The following is an 18,461-nucleotide window of genomic DNA, read 5'->3' as shown; positions in this document are numbered from 1 at the left end:
TTAGTCCGTTTCGGCCCTACTTCCGCATCAAGGTCCGGCGCCACCAGCTCAACCCACTTAGAACACCTTCTCAACCTCTCCCACACCTTTACATCGTCCCACGTCTTCACCGTCCCATACCTCCGCAGGCACTCCTGCTTCCACTCTTCGACAGTGAAATTATAAACCGCCAAATCGTCACTGCCACTTGGTCTCATACGACCGGCGTTCCTGTTGAACAGATTAGTAAACAAGCCGACAAATTTTCTGATTTCGGTCCACCGACCCGAAATCATATCGGCGTTCCGCTCTGTACTCCCAACGAGCGAATAGAACGTCTCCCTAACCTTTGTCCAAAAGACCTTGCTCTTTTGGTAGTCCGCTGCAAAATGCATAAATAAATTTGTAAGTCATTTAACTTTTTTATTAAAAATCATTTTTAAAAACGTTAAAACAATTACCGCAACGCCGATCCTCAGAAATGACTATCCAAGCCCGACACAGGGCTTCCTTCTCATCCGATGACCACGGAGTGGTTTTCCGTTTCGTCCTTCCAGTCGAAGCCGAACCCGACCCGTCCGTTGCAACTTGTTTTTTCCGGTGGACGCGTCTTCTTTGTCCCGCAGCTTCACCTTCTGGTTCTTGTGTCTCCGGAACAACAAAGTTAGGAGACGGTTGTATGTTGGATGGTTGAAAGCCGGATGATTGTTGCGACCCCGAATAAAACATCGGTTGGTCCGGTGCCGACCATAAATCGTCGTAACTGTAATCTGAATCTAGGTTTGGGTACCAATTTCCAGCCATGTTTTTAAAAAAAGGTTTGGAAGATGGGGTGATTTTGGGTTTTTTTGAGGTTGTGGTAAAGTATTTTATGTGATTTTGGGTGTGGTATGTGATATTGGGTTGATATTGGTTTATATAGAGAAAAAAAAAAATTTTTTTTAATAAAGTTAAAGAGCCAACGGCTCTATTTATCCACACCCAACGGCTCTGCACGCATTCCCAAGCCACTTTACGCCCATTTTCAGCCGTGACTGGCCTTGCGCCCGCCTTGGTCTGCGTGCTCGCGCCCCTCTCGCGCCCCTCTCGCGCCTCGGTGGTGTGGTGCTCGCGCCCCGGGGCGCGAGCGGATGGGCTTTCGCGCCCCTTCTCGCGCTCCGCACCCCTCAGCCTTATGCTAAATTATTATTATTATTATTATTATTATTATTATTATTATTATTATTAAATCGGCATTTTAGTTAGTTAATGTCACGTATTTATAAACAAACGAGTCTTAACTTCAATTTTATGTTACATTATTATTTATTATGCCTCTAGGCCACGTTTAGGGAGTGTTTGAGATTACTGATTTTATTTCACTTATAACTTTCATAAAAAAGTTATAAGATGTTTGACAAAATTAAAAGTTGTGAGGGTAATAGGTTATAAGTTACACTTTTGTAACTTATAACTTATGAGAATAAGTTATAAGAAGGTGAAAATAAGGAATCCCAAACACCCCCATAATTAGGGTGTTTGTTATGAGATATGGCATGGACATATTAATATAACGGAAAAATAAATGAAATGGTAATTACCATTCAATTATTTTGTTTGATAGCGAAGGCATAAAATGAAACTAGTGGTGCACGGTGACAGGTGATGGTAGGCGGTGGTCAGTGATGGTGCTGAGCGGCGGTGGCGGCGGGGCAGTGGTCGCTGATGGTGTTTGGAGATGGCAAGTGGTAGTGATAGAGGCAGTGGTGGTGGTGGTTGTGGAGTGCGGTCAGTAACGAAGCTTAGGCTTAGTCACGGGCTCAAAAATTTCGAGTCAACGATTCGGTTTATGTTGATGATTCGAATTGAGTCGGATCAAACAATATGACATCTATATATCTAATTTTTTTTTCATTTATTCAAACGATTGTTCTTACAATAAAAAAACAAAATAATTTTTTAATCAACAAAGACTTAAAATATTCATGATAATGCGAGAGGAAGGGTGAGTAGGGTTAATCAAATTCGGTATTGGTACCAGTACCGGTGCCAAAATCAATACTGATTTGGTACCATCGGTACCGAATAGGTATCAAAGTTTTGAGTTTCGATATCGGTAATTCCCGAATTTTACCTTCAATACTGGTACCGAACCAAAGATTTTGGTATCGGTACTGGTACTAAAAATTTGTGATTTTCGGGATCAGGATTTCGCTACTGGTACGGTACCGAGCTCATCGCTAAAGATGAATACCTAGAAGAAGAATTACAAAGACCTAAAATATTTACAAAAACAAATATTTTACTATTTAACTACTATTTTGTAACTTGTGTTTATAAACACTGTGAGATTTAAAAAAAACCGATGAGGTATTATATTTAAAAAAAAAACCATTGGTGTTCATAGCATTTTGGAAAAATGCATCTGGGATGCCCGCGATTAATACCTATAAAAATTTTCAGAAAAAATCGTGAAATTTAATACCCACGCCCCTAAGTATGATGAGTTGATGTAAAAAAATAAATGATTCTATTACTTTTATTAACAAACCAAACACTTTTTCTCATTACCTCACACACTCATTTCATTTCGTCTCTTACCAACACTACCTAATGCTTTTTTGAAGTCAACGGTTTTCTCAACTAAATTATTAAGTGGTCATTTATGGTAACAATTATTTCTTTAGTAAACGGTTTAGAAAATTATGAAACTTGGCACCAACCGGTCCGGTTCACATGTCTGGTAAACCAAACCGTTGAAAAATGATATTTTGAACTGTAAAGAAAGATAGAACCTCGAACCCATTGCCTTATCCCAAACCACACATCTCACTTTCATACTTCACTTCTTCTAACACACACACACATACAGTTATCTCAATATGCTCTAGCATATGTCACAACACAAAAATAATCATATAAACAATAATAATTAATAGTTTGGCAATGGCGTTGAGTTCCAACTTTTATTATTCAACTTCCTTGTTTGGGTTAACATCATCAAATTCAGATGATTTGCGTACACACTCTTTTTTCGTTTCAGCCAGGTCACCTTCTGTGCCAAAAGCTCGATTTGTTGCTCGTCGGACCGAATCCATCCCCGTTCGACAACTCGAACGCCCTCTAAGTAATGTTTTACCACTGCTTATTTTACTTATATTATGATATTGATTCATATGTTTGTTTACTTTTGGTTAATTCCGAATTTATGATTAAATATTAAATATGAGTTTAGGTTCGTTACGGAGATGACACTAAGCACCAAAAGTAAATTAGTAAACGCTGAGGATAGTATGGGGACACATATAGCTTATGATATATGATACATAGTAAAACTATATGTAGTCAGTTGGTAAAACAAGCACGGTGTGGCTACAAGTCGAAGCGAATTGGTTGGTATCGGGTTGAAGTACCGGAACTAAACCAAAAAAAAATTATCAACGCTCAAGTACAACAAATTAACATATGTAAGACCAAAAAAATGTTTTGATGAAAATAAATTGGTTGACGCCCAAATACAACAATTTGACATATTTAAAAAAAATGTTTTGAAGAAAACAAATTCGTCAACGCCCAAATAAACAAATTAGCATATTTAAAACAAAAAGATGTCTTAGATGAAAATAAATCTGTCAATGTCCAAAATACAACAAATTAACATATTTAAAAATGTCTTGGTGACGTGGTATGACCTGGGCCAACCACATGGTCTAATGGGCGATCCGCGCTCCACCGGCATCTTCGATTGAACTGTCAGTAATTTTAATCAACTTTACCTAAACTAGAGAATGTAGAAACAATTTGCTAATTGGGTCATCTGATTTTGTGTCATTGTTCATGACAGTGGAGTACATGCGCCTTCCTGCAAGTCAATACTCTGTTCTAGATGCGCAAAGGATCGAGAGGATTGACGACAATACTTTCAGGTGTTATGTATACAAATTCAAGTTTTTCGCCTTTGAGGTTTGCCCTGTTTTGTTGGTCCGAGTCGAGGAGCAGCCTAATGGCTGTTCTATTAACCTCTTGTCTTGTAAGGTAATTGAAGTATGCAAATTTTCATTTTTACCATATTATTTTATAGCATGTTGTAATGTTATTAATATTGAAATTTTTTTACTTGTTGCAGCTTGAGGGATCTCCAATTGTGGTTGCACAAAATGATAAGTTTGATGGTGAGCAAATACTTGGCCTTAGTTTTATTATTATAGTGGGAATATAATGTTTATAAGTTATATTACATAATCCTTTTTCAGGACTCCATTGACACTGATTTGGTATGGGCATGCAGCTTCTATGGTGAATAGAATATCATGTGATAGTGACCGGAGTAATTCATCCACGCAAAATCTCACGTCGGACACAATTATCGAGGTGATCATGACGCTTAAACTCTAGTAGTATAGTTATACCTCTTGTTTATTACTGTTTTCTTATAACTGGTTGAACTTGTTACTGGAAAACTCACGGGACCCATCAATACTCTGCTAACCAATGAGATAAAGTAAAACACGGGTTGTGTATTTATTGTTTGAAATTTGTTGTTCAGGTTAGCATTGATATTCCATTTCCTTTCCAAGCAATCCCGGTTCAATCCATTGAATCAAGTGGCACTCAAGTCCTTGAACAGATACTCAAAATTATGCTTCCCCGGTTTATGGCTCAGGCATGTCATACTTTGTTTTCTTTTCGTCTCTTCTCTTTTGATTTTCAAATTACACTATATATATGTATTTTTTCTATAAATAGATGCATGACTGTTTTATTTTCTTTTGATGTGAATGCAGTTGATGAAAGACTATCAAGCGTGGGCGTCTGGTGACACCTCAAGGCAGCCTCTTGGAACCGGTAGGATATGATATAATATGAAAATAACATTTTTTATATCCGCAAGCTACAACTTTATTGTTCTTTCCAACATGATGGGATGATATGAACTTAATTTTGTGTAAAAACAAAATTTTATATTTGAGTTGTACTAGTGTTATTTGATGGAAAGTATACCTAAGATTCTTATGTTTACCCAAGCGCCCTTTAAATATGTATTGTAATCTTTCAATAACGAGTTGTTTTAAGTTTTACAATCACAACTACCGCCACTAGTAGTGGATCCGTAAATTTTTTATACTAGTGTCACCCTTTGGAAATGTTTGGTGAAACTGTGAGTCGAGTGTGCCGAATACGATGTAGCGCATAAAAATCAATTGTTAGATAGATACTATATAGCACATCAAAATAACTTTGATACCCATTGCTTCTTAATAGATCCACATGACTATAAATATGAATGGATAGTGAGTTAATAACTAAAGTTTAGTTTTTAATCCACCATCTAAAAATGGTTATGAGAAGTTTAGCCTTATAAATGTTGTTATGGGTGTGTGAAAAACTGAAAAACCAACTTTAAACCGAAATGCCGAGTGTTTCATTGGTTTGGTTCAATTATATGCATTATAATCGAAAAGGAACAAACTAAACTATTATAAAACTACATATTTGATGAAATGTGTTAATTGTTTTTAGGGGTTGATCTATATTGTATTTTATGCTTTTAGCTAATGTCTTGTATTTGAGGTATTAGGCATGTGGCATGTAACAGTTTAATTCCCTCTTGAGTAATTTGACCTAAACGAAATGTGTTGTTTACGAACTTGGTGGACTCAATTTTCCCAGTCACAAAAGTGAACCAAAAAGCCGAGCATATCCACACATAAATAAACCGAAAAGCCTAACCATCTAAAACTTCAAAAACGAACCCAAATGGCTTCTAAGGAGCAAAACCAAAGCACACTTTGGTGTAGAGTGAAAGTTGTAACAAAATGAATTATGCTCACTGTTAGATAAAAGAAGTAAGTACTTGTAAATATGTGTATATTTATAATTTATTTGAGCTATTTTTATTAAATAATTAATTTTTAATTATCTAAAGGTTTGAAATGAAACAACAATGGGGATGTAGCTCAGATGGTAGAGCGCTCGCTTAGCATGCGAGAGGTACGGGTGGAGATACCCCGCATCTCCAACTTTTTATTTTTTTTATTTTTTACATTATTATTAATTAATGTTAAAGGTCTTAATTTTTTTTCTTCATATTTGTTATAGTTAACTGCATTTGGACACAATTGGGCTCATTAATAGTTAAGTGCATTTGGACCCAAATGGACTCTTTTTTTCTCTTGATATAATAAATGACCCATGATTTATTATTGTTTCCAAGATATGGTACATTCTCCATTCAAAATTTTGATTTCATCATAATTAGTCCCACTTAGGATTGGGATTGTTGTGTTTTCCAATGGTATTGGGATCTATTTTTGATATTAAAAAACCTACAGTATATATATATATATATATATATATATATATATATATATATATGTGCAAAGATGAGTTTATAAAGGTGATCTTTGCGAAGCGTGCATGCGAAGAATCTAGGATGTGATACGTATTAAGTGAGGGTGTATACTTAGATATAGTTGTAACTTGTAAGTGTTTTTAGATGCATTGTTGCTATAGTTTGTATGCGTCAAACTAGGACATTTTGGTTGCATCATTATAACTAGTTTAGAAGTACTGTTGTAACAACTTTATACGTTCCATTGCAACTAGTTTTAATTGTATAGTTGGAACTGGACATAATTTTTTTTTGTTGTAATATGATTTTTTTAAGGCCTTGAAATATATAAAAGTTATTTGAGTTTAGAAGAAAGTTTATTGGACTAGATTTAAGTAATAAATAAGCCAACAGTCCAACAATGAAGGATGCATTCGTATTTGCTCTTTCAGCCTTTTTTTACTTCTCTATAAATTGCGATATTGTTATCGTCTTAATTTTTATTATCGAAATAGTGTGATTAACTGCCATCGATATAAAATACCTAGTAGTATTGTTACTAAAAAAAGATTATTAATATGTATAGAGGCAATGTGCATTGTGTAACTATATAAACCCAATTAATTGAACGCAAAGATGGACATGATATATGTACTATTTTTATTTATTTTTTTGGAACTAAAGGGGCTTTCTCTTAAAAAGTATCCAAAAAGAATACTAATAAAGAGGATGTAATCTATTATTGAATAAATATATAATAGAAAAGTTAACCAATCAATAAACAGGACCCCTTTCTGTGAGTGGGAGAATTTAAGTAGAAAAAAGTTTACCTAAACTAAGATTATATTGAGTGGTCAAGCTACATGCCACATTATTATACCAAAAGATTGTATGTGGAAAATAGTATATATAAATAAAAAGCAAACATGATCATGTATGATTTGTACATGAGAATAAGTCATAACACAAGGGTCCATGAAGCATGGACTATGGGGGTTGGTGAATTAGGGGTAAGGGGTGTCCATTGCAATGAAGACAAATGCATTGGGATAAAATGGAAGCAAACCCTTATTTCCTTACACATGCATGTTATGTGAACCATTTTGTCCATGCATGATGCATACATCCACATGTTATCATCACCATTCTTGCTAATAGGGTTTTAGCAAAACTCCATCTACAAGAAGCCAATTTGGATCAATCATTCCATTCTTTGGACATTGAGCTTTTGGAGTTAATTAGGGTTGGTCTACCATGAAGAATATACATAGATCAACTTTGGTATAAAAAATGGTGGTTTAATTTTATTTTTTTTGGATTTATGAATGAATTGATGTGTGTACTATATTGAACATCAATAATAAAATTGTTTTAGGCGATTTGAAGTGTAGTTTATGTTTTAAGCACTCTTAATCAGCACCCGAATCATATCAAGAACGTCTTATGTGATAATTGTTGCGAAAAATCCAAATTAATACGGATGGATAAAATCTTTATAACAAATAGTAGATTAAGGAGGTTATAATTCTATTCAGATTTGGTTATTATTGTTTATAACAGAGAAATCTATGATCGAAAGTACTTTCTGTTACATCGTTTATTCAAGTTAAGTTTCATTAACTAAGATACGATTGTTACTCAAAATACTGAAATTTATATGCACAATTTTAGTACCGGCCCTTAAAGAATATATGATCATATGTCACAAATATAATATAATGTAATAACCTAAAATCTTATAAAAGCATATTCAAATAAAAAGTAAAATATGTAGTTTAATGTTGAACAATGTTAAGAGTTATAACTCTCAATTAAGTTAAAGTGAGACACTTATTTTAGATAAGTGGATTGAATAGCTCATGTTCAATGAAACTTATTTTGTTATGTGACATATAACTCTCATATGTCACATATTAACTCATTTAACATGTTTACATCTTGATTACAACCCGTAAATTTGTTTGACTCGTTTAGATAAGTGGATTGAATAGCTCATGTTCGGTTGACACAATTTTAAGTTTGTTAATTTGATTAGGATTGATAACATCTTTGATACAAATAAATACCAACGATCAACACACAAACCACATTATTCATGCCATATAATTAACCGATTAAATTCGATCTTATCACTTGTAACTTACAACCAGTCTAGATCACCAAACAAATCTTGATTGGTCCTAGTCATTGTTTCATCGGTACCCATCTTGACTGATCCTAATCAACTTTGATCGGTTTGAATATAGACACGTGAAGATATCGATTCTTATAGATATGCTTAGAACCGATGCCAACAAAGCATGATAAAGAGTGAGAAAAAGGATTGGTGTAAAGGAGGAGATGGAAAGAGTTAAGAAGGTATAAAACAAGATGAAAAAATGATTGATAGATGAGTAGGTATTTTTGCATGGGCATGGTTAGGGCTTAAGTGATGTTAGGTAGCCATGCTGTTTTCTGCCTGGGGGTTGTCCCCTAGCTTTATTTTGTGTAACTATTTTCTATCTAAGTTAGTAAATTTACAAGGTCTAAATAATATTGTAACTTATGGTTAAACCGGATGATTAAGCGCCGAGTTGCTTGCTCGTGTTGTTGAATTAAAAAGAGGTCGATCAAGGCTTTATAGAATATGATTCTTTAAGAGTGTGATAGTTGTTACATAATTGCCTTATCTATTATAGTTAAAACAAAATATATGAATGTTGTTCATAGCGATCTTCTCATATCTGAACCATTCACAAACGCCTTTATCTGTTCGCTAGTTGGGCCACATTCAAAAGCCGAATAGTTAAAAATAAAAAAGCAATTAAGCATCTAATTGTCAGGGCCGTTTCCGAGAATTTGAATACCTCAGCCGAACCAAAATAAAAAGGCCCGTAAGTCTTAACGAAACTTTTTTTATTCGCTAAAGTACATGGATAAAACTTTTATCGATCGATTTATTATAAGCAGAAACAATTCTAAACATGTAATTATCTCATAAATCATTGCAAATAACCTTATTTTTAATACAAAAAAACATATATATGTAATATGTATAAAAAGTTTGTGCCCCCGAAACTTATGTGCCCCGACCAATAGTGCGGTTCGCACACCCTCCGAGCATCCCCTGCTAATTGTATACCAAGTTTTTTAAACAAATATAAATGTTTTTATTTTATAGGTGGATTTACAATATTATTAAGCATGAAGTCCTAAATAAACATATTTATAGAGTTAAAAGAAGTATATATATCCGACCACCAAGTCTGATTCCCAATGGAACCGATAAAGTTAACTATACACAACCAGATCGATTATGTGTCTGGTTTCCCGTTCAGTCCAAAAACATTTGCTTATTAGGTTCCTATAGTTTACTTAATTTTTTATTTAAACGTGCTCAAAACAAATATAAATCACTTTAGAAAATTACCTATACTTCATATATTTTTAGATTATGTACTTCTTATGAAGGATGTATAGGTTTATGTACATGGTATATATACCATAAAACTAGTATGTTTATATGCATTATCAAATTTCATATCGTTACATACACATGTGAAAGCTACATTACAACGACATGGTGTAGCTCACATTACCTATAAACAAACAACCAAAATTACTAGTTCACACAAATACATGGCTCGTTTTATGTTCGGTCAAGATAATTCAAGTATGACACATTGACAGTTTGACACACCACCAAGATCAAAATGAAGCATAACTTTCAGTTAGTTGGTTATGGCTTAACCAAACTATCAGGTTCGGTTAAATCAGTTAACGTGATTGCGGTTGACTAATCGATTAATTTTTTTTTTTGAACGGCAAATATATTAAAAGAAAGGCACTTAGTGAGTAGTTATGACAAGTACACACAAAACAAAAAGACTACAAAACATAACCTAATTGACCCAGACTAAAAGCCATATAAAGGGTTAGATATCCATAAATCCAACACCAGTTCAGTTCAAACTAATCAATTAAATGCTCACCACTAATAGCACCATCCCAATTCTAGTGACTCATTAATTTATGGGACTGCATTTGTGCACTCATCATAATTATTTTTACGCCAAAATAACCGAATATATTAAAAGTTGTATCGTCTTCTTTATTCTTGTATTTTTGGTGTAGTATTTAAATTTAATAACCTCTCTAAATTTGTGACTTCACTTGTAAGAAAGCACATATATATAATGCATACATCATATAATACATCATATAATGATTTTTGCTGATATAAAATCAAACCTTAACCAACTACATTGTTTTAGGACAGATAATACACGTGTGTGTCGTTGTGGTATAGGTTGGTATAATGACTCAGTTTGAACTAACAATAACATTGTGGCCTTGTGGGCATTGGACAAACCCTACATATAAAACATGAATATAGAAATAATTCATAGTGTGAAGTGATAATATACTTTAAATTCATCAAGGTGATTAACAATATAGAGTTAAAGATAGGGTAATTAGATGTCCAAGGTTTAATACTTCGCTAGCGTAGGGTAAAAAAAACGACAACCCTTGTGTCACGATGCCACTCTTCTTTTAGAAGAACATTACTTATTTAGATACGTATCACGATGAGTCAAACGTCGTAGATTAGTCTCTCATAGATCATGTATATTATAATTATTTTGAAAGAAAGTTGACTACTTCAACTTCTTTTATTTTTTATCGGGTAAAATTTCTTAATTAGAATGTGTACCAAATTTGAAAGTTATACATGTAGGGGACGATGAATAAGGTTGGTGTACCACGTATGCTGCCACATAAGATAGATTCAGTCAACAAGGCATGCCACGTCTGCATCAGACTAACGAAGTTAAGCTTCCGTTAGTCGTAAACTGTTAGAAACAAATATGATTTAAGTTGGAAACGTCGGCAATCAAATTGCTAGTTAAAACTGTTATTCGTCAATAGTCTATAGTTTTGATTATTTAAAATTATAGATCAATACCCATTTTGTTAAGTCTAGTATAATTTGAAGAAAGTGAGAATATTAAAAAATGAGCATTTGATTGCAAAGCACGTGGTGGATGGTTTTGTTTCCCCAAAGAAAAGTGATGTATCTAGAGTATAGAGGATGATGAAGGGTACATACTACCAACATGATTGATTAGGCCACCCCAACTCATGGCACCGGTGCCACACCGCCGTTACATTACATTAGTCAATCTTTTGATTTAGATTAGACAACCCTCCTTGTTTCACTCCTTAACACCAAATCATTCTTTATATTTTTATCTTTATCTTCTTTTCCTTTTAACAACTTTTAGATATGTAGAGTTTGCTAATAAGTAATTAAAATATCATACTTTGCATCAAATTAATACATGGTTAACCCTCTTTACACTACTTCAAAAGGGGGTATTTGTGATTAAAAACGGATGCAAATTAACATGTGACTGAAAGCAGAACGGTCCAAAAATAGTGAAGACAATAAGATTCAAGTCTAAACATTTATTGTATTGATTAATAAGTTGTTGTTATTACTTGATTACAAATAACCCCTATTTATAACCATACAATTACTTGTTAGACAAGAATAGGAGGAAAACTAACTCAATAACCCCCTAGGTTTGTAAGTGTGACAACCAGGTCCACGCACTTACGCAAGATTACACTAACAAATAGTGACTACGATTGATATGATCGTACATTTTCAACCATTTAGATTCTCTCACGGACATCATTTGTGGTACAAAACAAAATTCTGCTCTGTAAATATAAACATAAGAAGTATTAGCAATAGCAACAAGACTATTTTTTGTTACTAATTTGAAAAGTTGTTGAATTATAATTTATAAATAAGCACAACTGATCAAATAAACATTCACATGGTCAACGAATTCTACTGTTGGAAGTAAAAGGAGTTTCAGTAGACTTCTTTGTATCAAGATTATCTAGTTATTAAGATAATAATTAATTAATTAATATATAATATATTTGTAATCAAAAGATCCATATTTTGCATCCATTATCTCTTTAAATCTTTAAAAGGTGGTGTACTTATTGGTTCCAAAACAAAAGTTCTAAATTATAAATCTATAATCATGAGAATAACTAATTACAAGATTATTTCTTTTTATTTTTTGTTACTAGTTTGAAAAGTTTATGAATAATAACTAACCACAATTAATTAAATAAACATCGCATGGTACTAAATTTATGATTTCCCACATATCATACTTGTATATACTATATGGTCTCATTCTTAGATATATTTTATTTTGTATTATTTTATAAATATTGTATGTGTGTTGATATTAAATAACGATAACAATAAAAGGTGTGCATACACAAGAAAACTTGATACATATGAAGTAAAAACGTAATAAGTTTTTATATAGATTTTTTTCATATGTCAATCAACTTTTTCTCATATACATAATCTTTTATAATAATATAGACTAGTATACATATCTTTTATGTACAAATTGTTACATATAACAAATAGAAGGGTTAATATAGCGAGAAATTCACTACTCACTTCGTACTCGACTCAAGTCTTATTCTCTTTTATATTATAATTGATAATAGTGTGTTCTAGAATGATCATACAAATTTTAGAATTCAATGTGTAATTCTCTTTTATTATTTTTGTTATTGAGTTTTCAAGAATGCCCAAAGAAGTCGTGGATCTAAAGTAAATCTTCCTTTATATCAATGTGTAATTGTGTAGATATGTGTTTATTATTATTTTTTCTTATAACATATATTATCCGTTAAAAAAAGTAATAGCTAAGGTTGAAAGTGTCACGTGTGATAGCAAATCTTTTATAGCTTACCAAATATATATGTGGCTTCCAATTCCATACTTTATTTTTGTTTTGGAAAAAAAAAAACTAACATGCTTAATACAAAAAGTATAAATAAAAAGAAAACAAATTTATACATGAATTGTAACAACAAACTATTTCTTTATTGTACAGTAATAGATGGTTTATTAACAACGAAAAATAACAAGCGCTCTTAGAATGTTCACTTATGAGATTCAGTCATTTGCTTTTATCGAAATCAACAATAACATATCGTCATTGTGTGAACAATTACGTATCTCTTGATTTTATCTGAGATCCTCCCATATGATCTCATTTTTTTTATAGAAATGAATCCGCTCAGTCAAAAACGAGCTCAGGTTTTTTCTACATGCTAAATGATTTCAAACCAAGTCAAAGGTCCTATAGTTTTATTTTTTAAGACCAAACTAACCGAACTTGGCTCATGAACAACTCTACAACTAAATTATAGGTCTCTTAGAAAACGGTCTTCAATATTTTTTACATCTTCTTAACAACGTTTAAAACTACCCACAATACTCGAGTGAGCTTTCTTAAGACGAAATGTCAACCGTCAATAATACTGATTTTGACGCTCCAGAACTGGCTCACCAAAACCACCAAATTCATCTTATTTTCTTAACCATCGATATTTTTTACATATGAAATATTCATAAATAAAATGTAAATATATATAAATGGAAAGCTTAAAAAAGAATAAAAATAACGGTAAACAGCAAGTAAAATGTTTGGGTAAAGAAAAGAAAAAAAAAAGCGAAAAAATCGGCAATAAAAAAGGGGTAACACAATTTAAGGAGGACCCTTCACCCCTTTTAAAACCAACCTTCATCCCTTCTTCTTCTTCTTCTTCTTCTTCTTCTTAGATATTATTATTATTATTAGCCTTATTATTCACTCGTCTCAATTCTGCTTGCATACAATACAATCCAATACAACAAACAATTCATCCCTATATTCATTCAACCATTTTCAACCCTAATTCTCTCTTTATTTAATCTTAATCTTCACTCACACAATTTACCTTTCAATTTCCTTTGATTTTTGTCTTCAATTCAATTCCTCAGGCAACCAATTTTCTAGGGTTTTGTTTGTATTAATATATTGAAAGACAACACACTGCTTCATAGGTAAGTTTTCTTTACGGTTTCCAGATTCTGATGGATCTCGATTCGGTTTCTGTGATCAATTGTATCCTTAACGATCATACAGAATTAGCTTTATTTCACGCCACTGTGTTCCGTAAATTAAACGAGTATTTTGTATCAATTTAGGGTTATGTTTTCATCAAATGGTTAATTTTGTGTGTTGGTGCGTTCGGTGGTGAATTCGGGTGGATATCGTTAGGTTTTTCGGGGTAGGGTTAGTGCGAAGAGCCGAAGATGAATGATGTTCAACAGCAGCTTCCGCAGAAACCCGAGAGCACGACAGACACGTGTTTGGATTTCGAAAGAGGATATGAGGAGTTAATGAGGGGGCAATTGGACGATTGTATGTCGTTTGCGTCATGCAGCTCCCCGCGGAACACAGAGGATGATGAGGAGAGTGAAGGTGGTGACCAGCTTATGAGGAGAAGACGGAGGTCTGATCTTGAAGGTGATGACCTGGCGGAGTCTTCGATTGCGAGAAGACGGCATTCTCGGATTCTGAGTAGGTGGGCTGCGAGACAAGCGCAGGAAATGATTACTACGATTGAGAGGAGGAACAGGGAGTCGGAGTTGATGGCGCTTGCGGGTTTGCATACGGTTTCGATGTTGGATTCGTCTTTCTTGAGGGAGTCGCAGTCTCCGTCACCTACTTCTAGTAGACAGGGGAATGTTGAGAGGCCGAGTACCCGCGCGTCGTCGATATTGCAGATGTGGAGGGAGTTGGAAGATGAACATGTGTTGAATCGGGCTCGTGAAAGGGTGAGAGTAAGACTTAGGCAGCAAAGAAGTGTGGGCTCGAATACAAATGTTTCAACCACTACAGAAGGTAGAGGGAGTGAACAAGATGTAACCGGGAGTGAAAATGATTATGGAACGTGGTCGCATGATCAAATTGAACGACAGAACGAGGGTCAGGTTCAAGCTGATAACGGTTCGAGCCGTGAGCAAACTCCTGATATAGGTGAGGTCGAGAGGGAGAGGGTTAGGCACATTGTACAGGGGTGGAGGGATTTGGGTGCATCTGAACCCGCACCCGCTGTTGCACAGAGGAATAATGAGAGTCCGAGAGCTGAGTGGCTTGGGGAAACCGAACGGGAAAGAGTGAGGATTGTGAGGGAGTGGGTGCAGATGACAAGTCAGCAGAGGGGTGCACGTGGTGGCCGTGAACAAAACCGTGAAAGGACAGGTGGTCAACATGATGGTCAACCAGAGCATATCAGAAGGGATATGCTCAGGTTACGGGGAAGACAAGCTCTAATTGACTTACTTTTAAGGGTCGAAAGAGAACGACAGAGGGAGCTTCAGGGTTTGACCGAGTATCGTGCGGTTTCTGATTTCGCACATCGCAACCGTATTCAGGTTACTTTTCTTGCATATGATTATCGTCTTATTAAGATTTTTGTTTTGTATGTATGCCTAATGTCTAGCAATTTTTGGGCCATACATGATTTTTTTCATTTTTTCAGTCTTTATTGAGAGGCAGATTCTTAAGAAATGAAAGACCTATAGAGGAAGAAAGGCCTTCTTCAGTTGCAGCAAGTGAGTTGGTTCAATTGAGACAACGTCACACTGTCTCTGGGTTGAGGTATGCTATATTTGAAGCTTATATGCTTGAAATCTTTATATTTTGCTTTAAAGATTCAGTTGTATTATTACATATAATCCAAGTTATGAAATAATCTTCCCATACAATTTGAGTACAGTCTGCATGATCTTCATCCTGTTTGATTTTTAGTTACATTTTATAAATTTACCCATGATTGGCCTGCACAAAGTGTTACCTGAATTGGCTCATTTACCCTTAAATGGATTGAGATTTCCAGATATAGTTAAATAGTTGAGGTTTTCTTTTCAACTTCTGTTTGATGAGATGGCTCTTTTTAAACCAGGGAAGGGTTCCGGTCCAGATCAGAAAACGGCATTCATGATCAAGTAAGCATGCACTTTTAACTACTAGTTTAACAACAATACTAACTGAATTTACAAGCAGTAAGGCTTACATAATCAATTCACAGGAAACCGAATACGAGAACCAAGATCAGTCACAATTGTGGGCCCAGGAAACTGACATTCATCAGGTAACGGATCACACAGGAAGGTTAGAAACCGTTACAGATGTTGAAAACACAAATGAACAAGAAAACATTGAAGAAGATGAAAGAGGAGAATGGCAGCAGGAAAGCAGCAGCTATAATGAGTTTAATGAATGGAGAGACGGAAATTCAGAAGATGTTGGAAGAAACTGGCAGGAAAATTCAGGTAATGATTGGCCTCAACAAACATTAGAAAGTGGTGGTGATGGTCCTCGTGTGCATGGAACCAATGAGGTTTGGCATGAAGACGGCTCACGGGAACCTGTTGAAAACTGGCCAAATGAGCATTCTGACCCACCAAGAATGCTGCATTCTGTCCCTGTTAGGAGAGTCAGTAGGTTTCATCCACCTGATGATGATAACGTGTACAGCATGGAACTCAGGGAACTTTTGAGCAGGTAGCGTTTTTTTGGTTATTACAACATACAACTTCAAACAAAATCATTAACTAATATTTTTCTTGTTTATTGCAGGAGAAGTGTTTCTAATCTTCTTAGAAGCGGTTTCCGTGAGAGTTTGGACCAGTTGATCCAATCATATGTCAGCAGACAAGGTCGTGCGCCCATTGATTGGGATCTACACCGCAACTTGCCGACCGCGGCTTCACCAGAGGGTGACCAGGAGCACCGCCAGGATGAACAGACTGGTGAGAATCAGAATGGTGCCATTGGCGGCAGACCTTCTTTGGTTCCACCAGTACCACCACCACAACCCATTTGGCATCATTTGCCTTACTCTAGTTGGTCCCGTCACTCAATGCATCGGTCTGAACTTGTAAGTTATACTTGAGAGTTGTCGTACACTCAAAAACATTTTATTGTTTAATTATTACAACCTATAACATTTACGCCCTGCTTGCGGTGCGCGCATATAATGTATATATGTGTGAACCCTCGGGTGGGCAAAAGTAAAATTGCACTAATTTTGACGTTATTTTACTAATCTCATGAAAATAACGTTAAAAGTGGCGGAAGGTTAATCAGGCATCATGTGGTGGCGTTGATAGCCGAAAGACAAGGGCACATGCACCGATCAGCCGGTGTCCCGATGATTGAGTGCTATGTGCCTTATGTCCAAGGCTTGATGCAAAACTACTATCGAGCCGGGGGTCTCACCGGAAGCAGCCTCTCTATCCCTATGGGATAGAGGTAAGGCTGTCTACATCTTACCCTCCTCAGACCCTACCATAGCATTGCTATTGGTGGGATATACTGAGTACGATGATGATGATGATGATGATTACAACCTATAACATTTGATTGATTAGTTTAACGAGTGGACATAAATGGAACAGGAGTGGGAGATGATTAATGATTTGAGGGCAGATATGGCAAGACTGCAACAAGGCATGAGCCACATGCAGAGAATGCTGGAGGCTTGTATGGACATGCAGCTTGAGCTGCAACGGTCTGTCCGACAAGAAGTTTCTGCTGCGTTGAATAGATCAGGGGATGGACAAGGTACATGACGACACCTAATGATGTAATTACTATTCTGCCCTTTGGTGGTTATGTAATGTAAATTTCGTAAATGCAGGTATTGCTGCAGAAACATCAGAAGATGGATCAAAATGGTGTCAAGTGAGGAAAGGAACATGTTGTGTTTGTTGCGATAGCCAGATCGATTCTCTGTTGTACAGGTAATAATTCCCTCTATTCTTTGAAAACATAATTTATAAAGTGCTTAGAAAAATGACTGAAATACCCTTTAATTATAACATAACTGATACAGATGCGGGCACATGTGTACGTGTTCAAAATGTGCAAACGAGTTGATTCGTGGAGGGGGGAAATGTCCGTTATGCAGGGCACCAATTGTGGAGGTTATTCGAGCTTACTCCATACTATAAACAGTAAGCTCCATACTGTAAACAGATTACAAACTGACCCAGGAAGAAGATTATAGTTCTGTGTTCTCATCCGTGGAGTGCGTCATTTTTGCCTCACTGTTTTTCTAATTATATGTTGAATGATCGGTTACGCATTGTATAATTGGATTAACAATTGGCTCCTTTTCATTAATTATTGCATAATAAAATTCCACACTAATATTTTGTCATTTTACCAACTGGGATGGAATTGGTGGTTGAATCATAATACTCAACACAGCACAAATTTTAATTATTTAACCACTGGAATGCGGTAAA

General features: G+C 35.1%; 2 protein-coding genes across 2 annotated transcripts; both read left to right on the top strand.

The window, feature by feature from the left end:
- Window positions 1-2,820: 2,820 nt before the first annotated feature.
- Window positions 2,821-4,977, top strand: LOC143632762 (uncharacterized). The gene is made up of 6 exons (XM_077101188.1): window positions 2,821-3,085; window positions 3,803-3,993; window positions 4,085-4,130; window positions 4,247-4,329; window positions 4,505-4,621; window positions 4,743-4,977. The coding sequence occupies exons 1-6, from the start codon at window positions 2,905-2,907 to the stop codon at window positions 4,812-4,814; spliced, it is 690 nt and encodes a 229-aa protein (XP_076957303.1). The 5' UTR covers window positions 2,821-2,904; the 3' UTR covers window positions 4,815-4,977.
- Window positions 4,978-14,355: 9,378 nt separating this feature from the next.
- On the top strand, window positions 14,356-18,378 carry LOC143632849 (uncharacterized). The gene is made up of 8 exons (XM_077101273.1): window positions 14,356-15,581; window positions 15,689-15,807; window positions 16,112-16,154; window positions 16,238-16,713; window positions 16,789-17,089; window positions 17,610-17,775; window positions 17,852-17,954; window positions 18,047-18,378. The coding sequence occupies exons 1-8, from the start codon at window positions 14,457-14,459 to the stop codon at window positions 18,162-18,164; spliced, it is 2,451 nt and encodes an 816-aa protein (XP_076957388.1). The 5' UTR covers window positions 14,356-14,456; the 3' UTR covers window positions 18,165-18,378.
- The last annotated feature ends 83 nt before the right edge of the window (window positions 18,379-18,461 follow it).

The sequence above is a fragment of the Bidens hawaiensis genome, unplaced genomic scaffold, assembly GCF_021521415.1.
Source record: "Bidens hawaiensis isolate Kalapana, Puna unplaced genomic scaffold, B.hawaiensis_p1.1 tig00006534_1, whole genome shotgun sequence".
In the NCBI taxonomy this organism is placed as follows: domain Eukaryota; kingdom Viridiplantae; phylum Streptophyta; class Magnoliopsida; order Asterales; family Asteraceae; genus Bidens; species Bidens hawaiensis.
Note: the sequence above shows the minus strand (reverse complement) of the source record. Positions and strands in the feature narration are given on the sequence as shown.

Coding starts and splice junctions, on each gene's coding strand:
- LOC143632762 (XM_077101188.1), top strand. CDS start 2,905: ATGGCGTTGAGTTCCAACTTTTATTATTCAACTTCCTTGTTTGGGTTA. Junction 4,131..4,246: donor ACAAAATGATAAGTTTGATG/GTGAGCAAATAC, acceptor ATGGGCATGCAG/CTTCTATGGTGAATAGAATA. Junction 4,622..4,742: donor TTCCCCGGTTTATGGCTCAG/GCATGTCATACT, acceptor ATGTGAATGCAG/TTGATGAAAGACTATCAAGC.
- LOC143632849 (XM_077101273.1), top strand. CDS start 14,457: ATGAATGATGTTCAACAGCAGCTTCCGCAGAAACCCGAGAGCACGACA. Junction 15,582..15,688: donor CACATCGCAACCGTATTCAG/GTTACTTTTCTT, acceptor TCATTTTTTCAG/TCTTTATTGAGAGGCAGATT. Junction 17,776..17,851: donor TAGATCAGGGGATGGACAAG/GTACATGACGAC, acceptor TCGTAAATGCAG/GTATTGCTGCAGAAACATCA.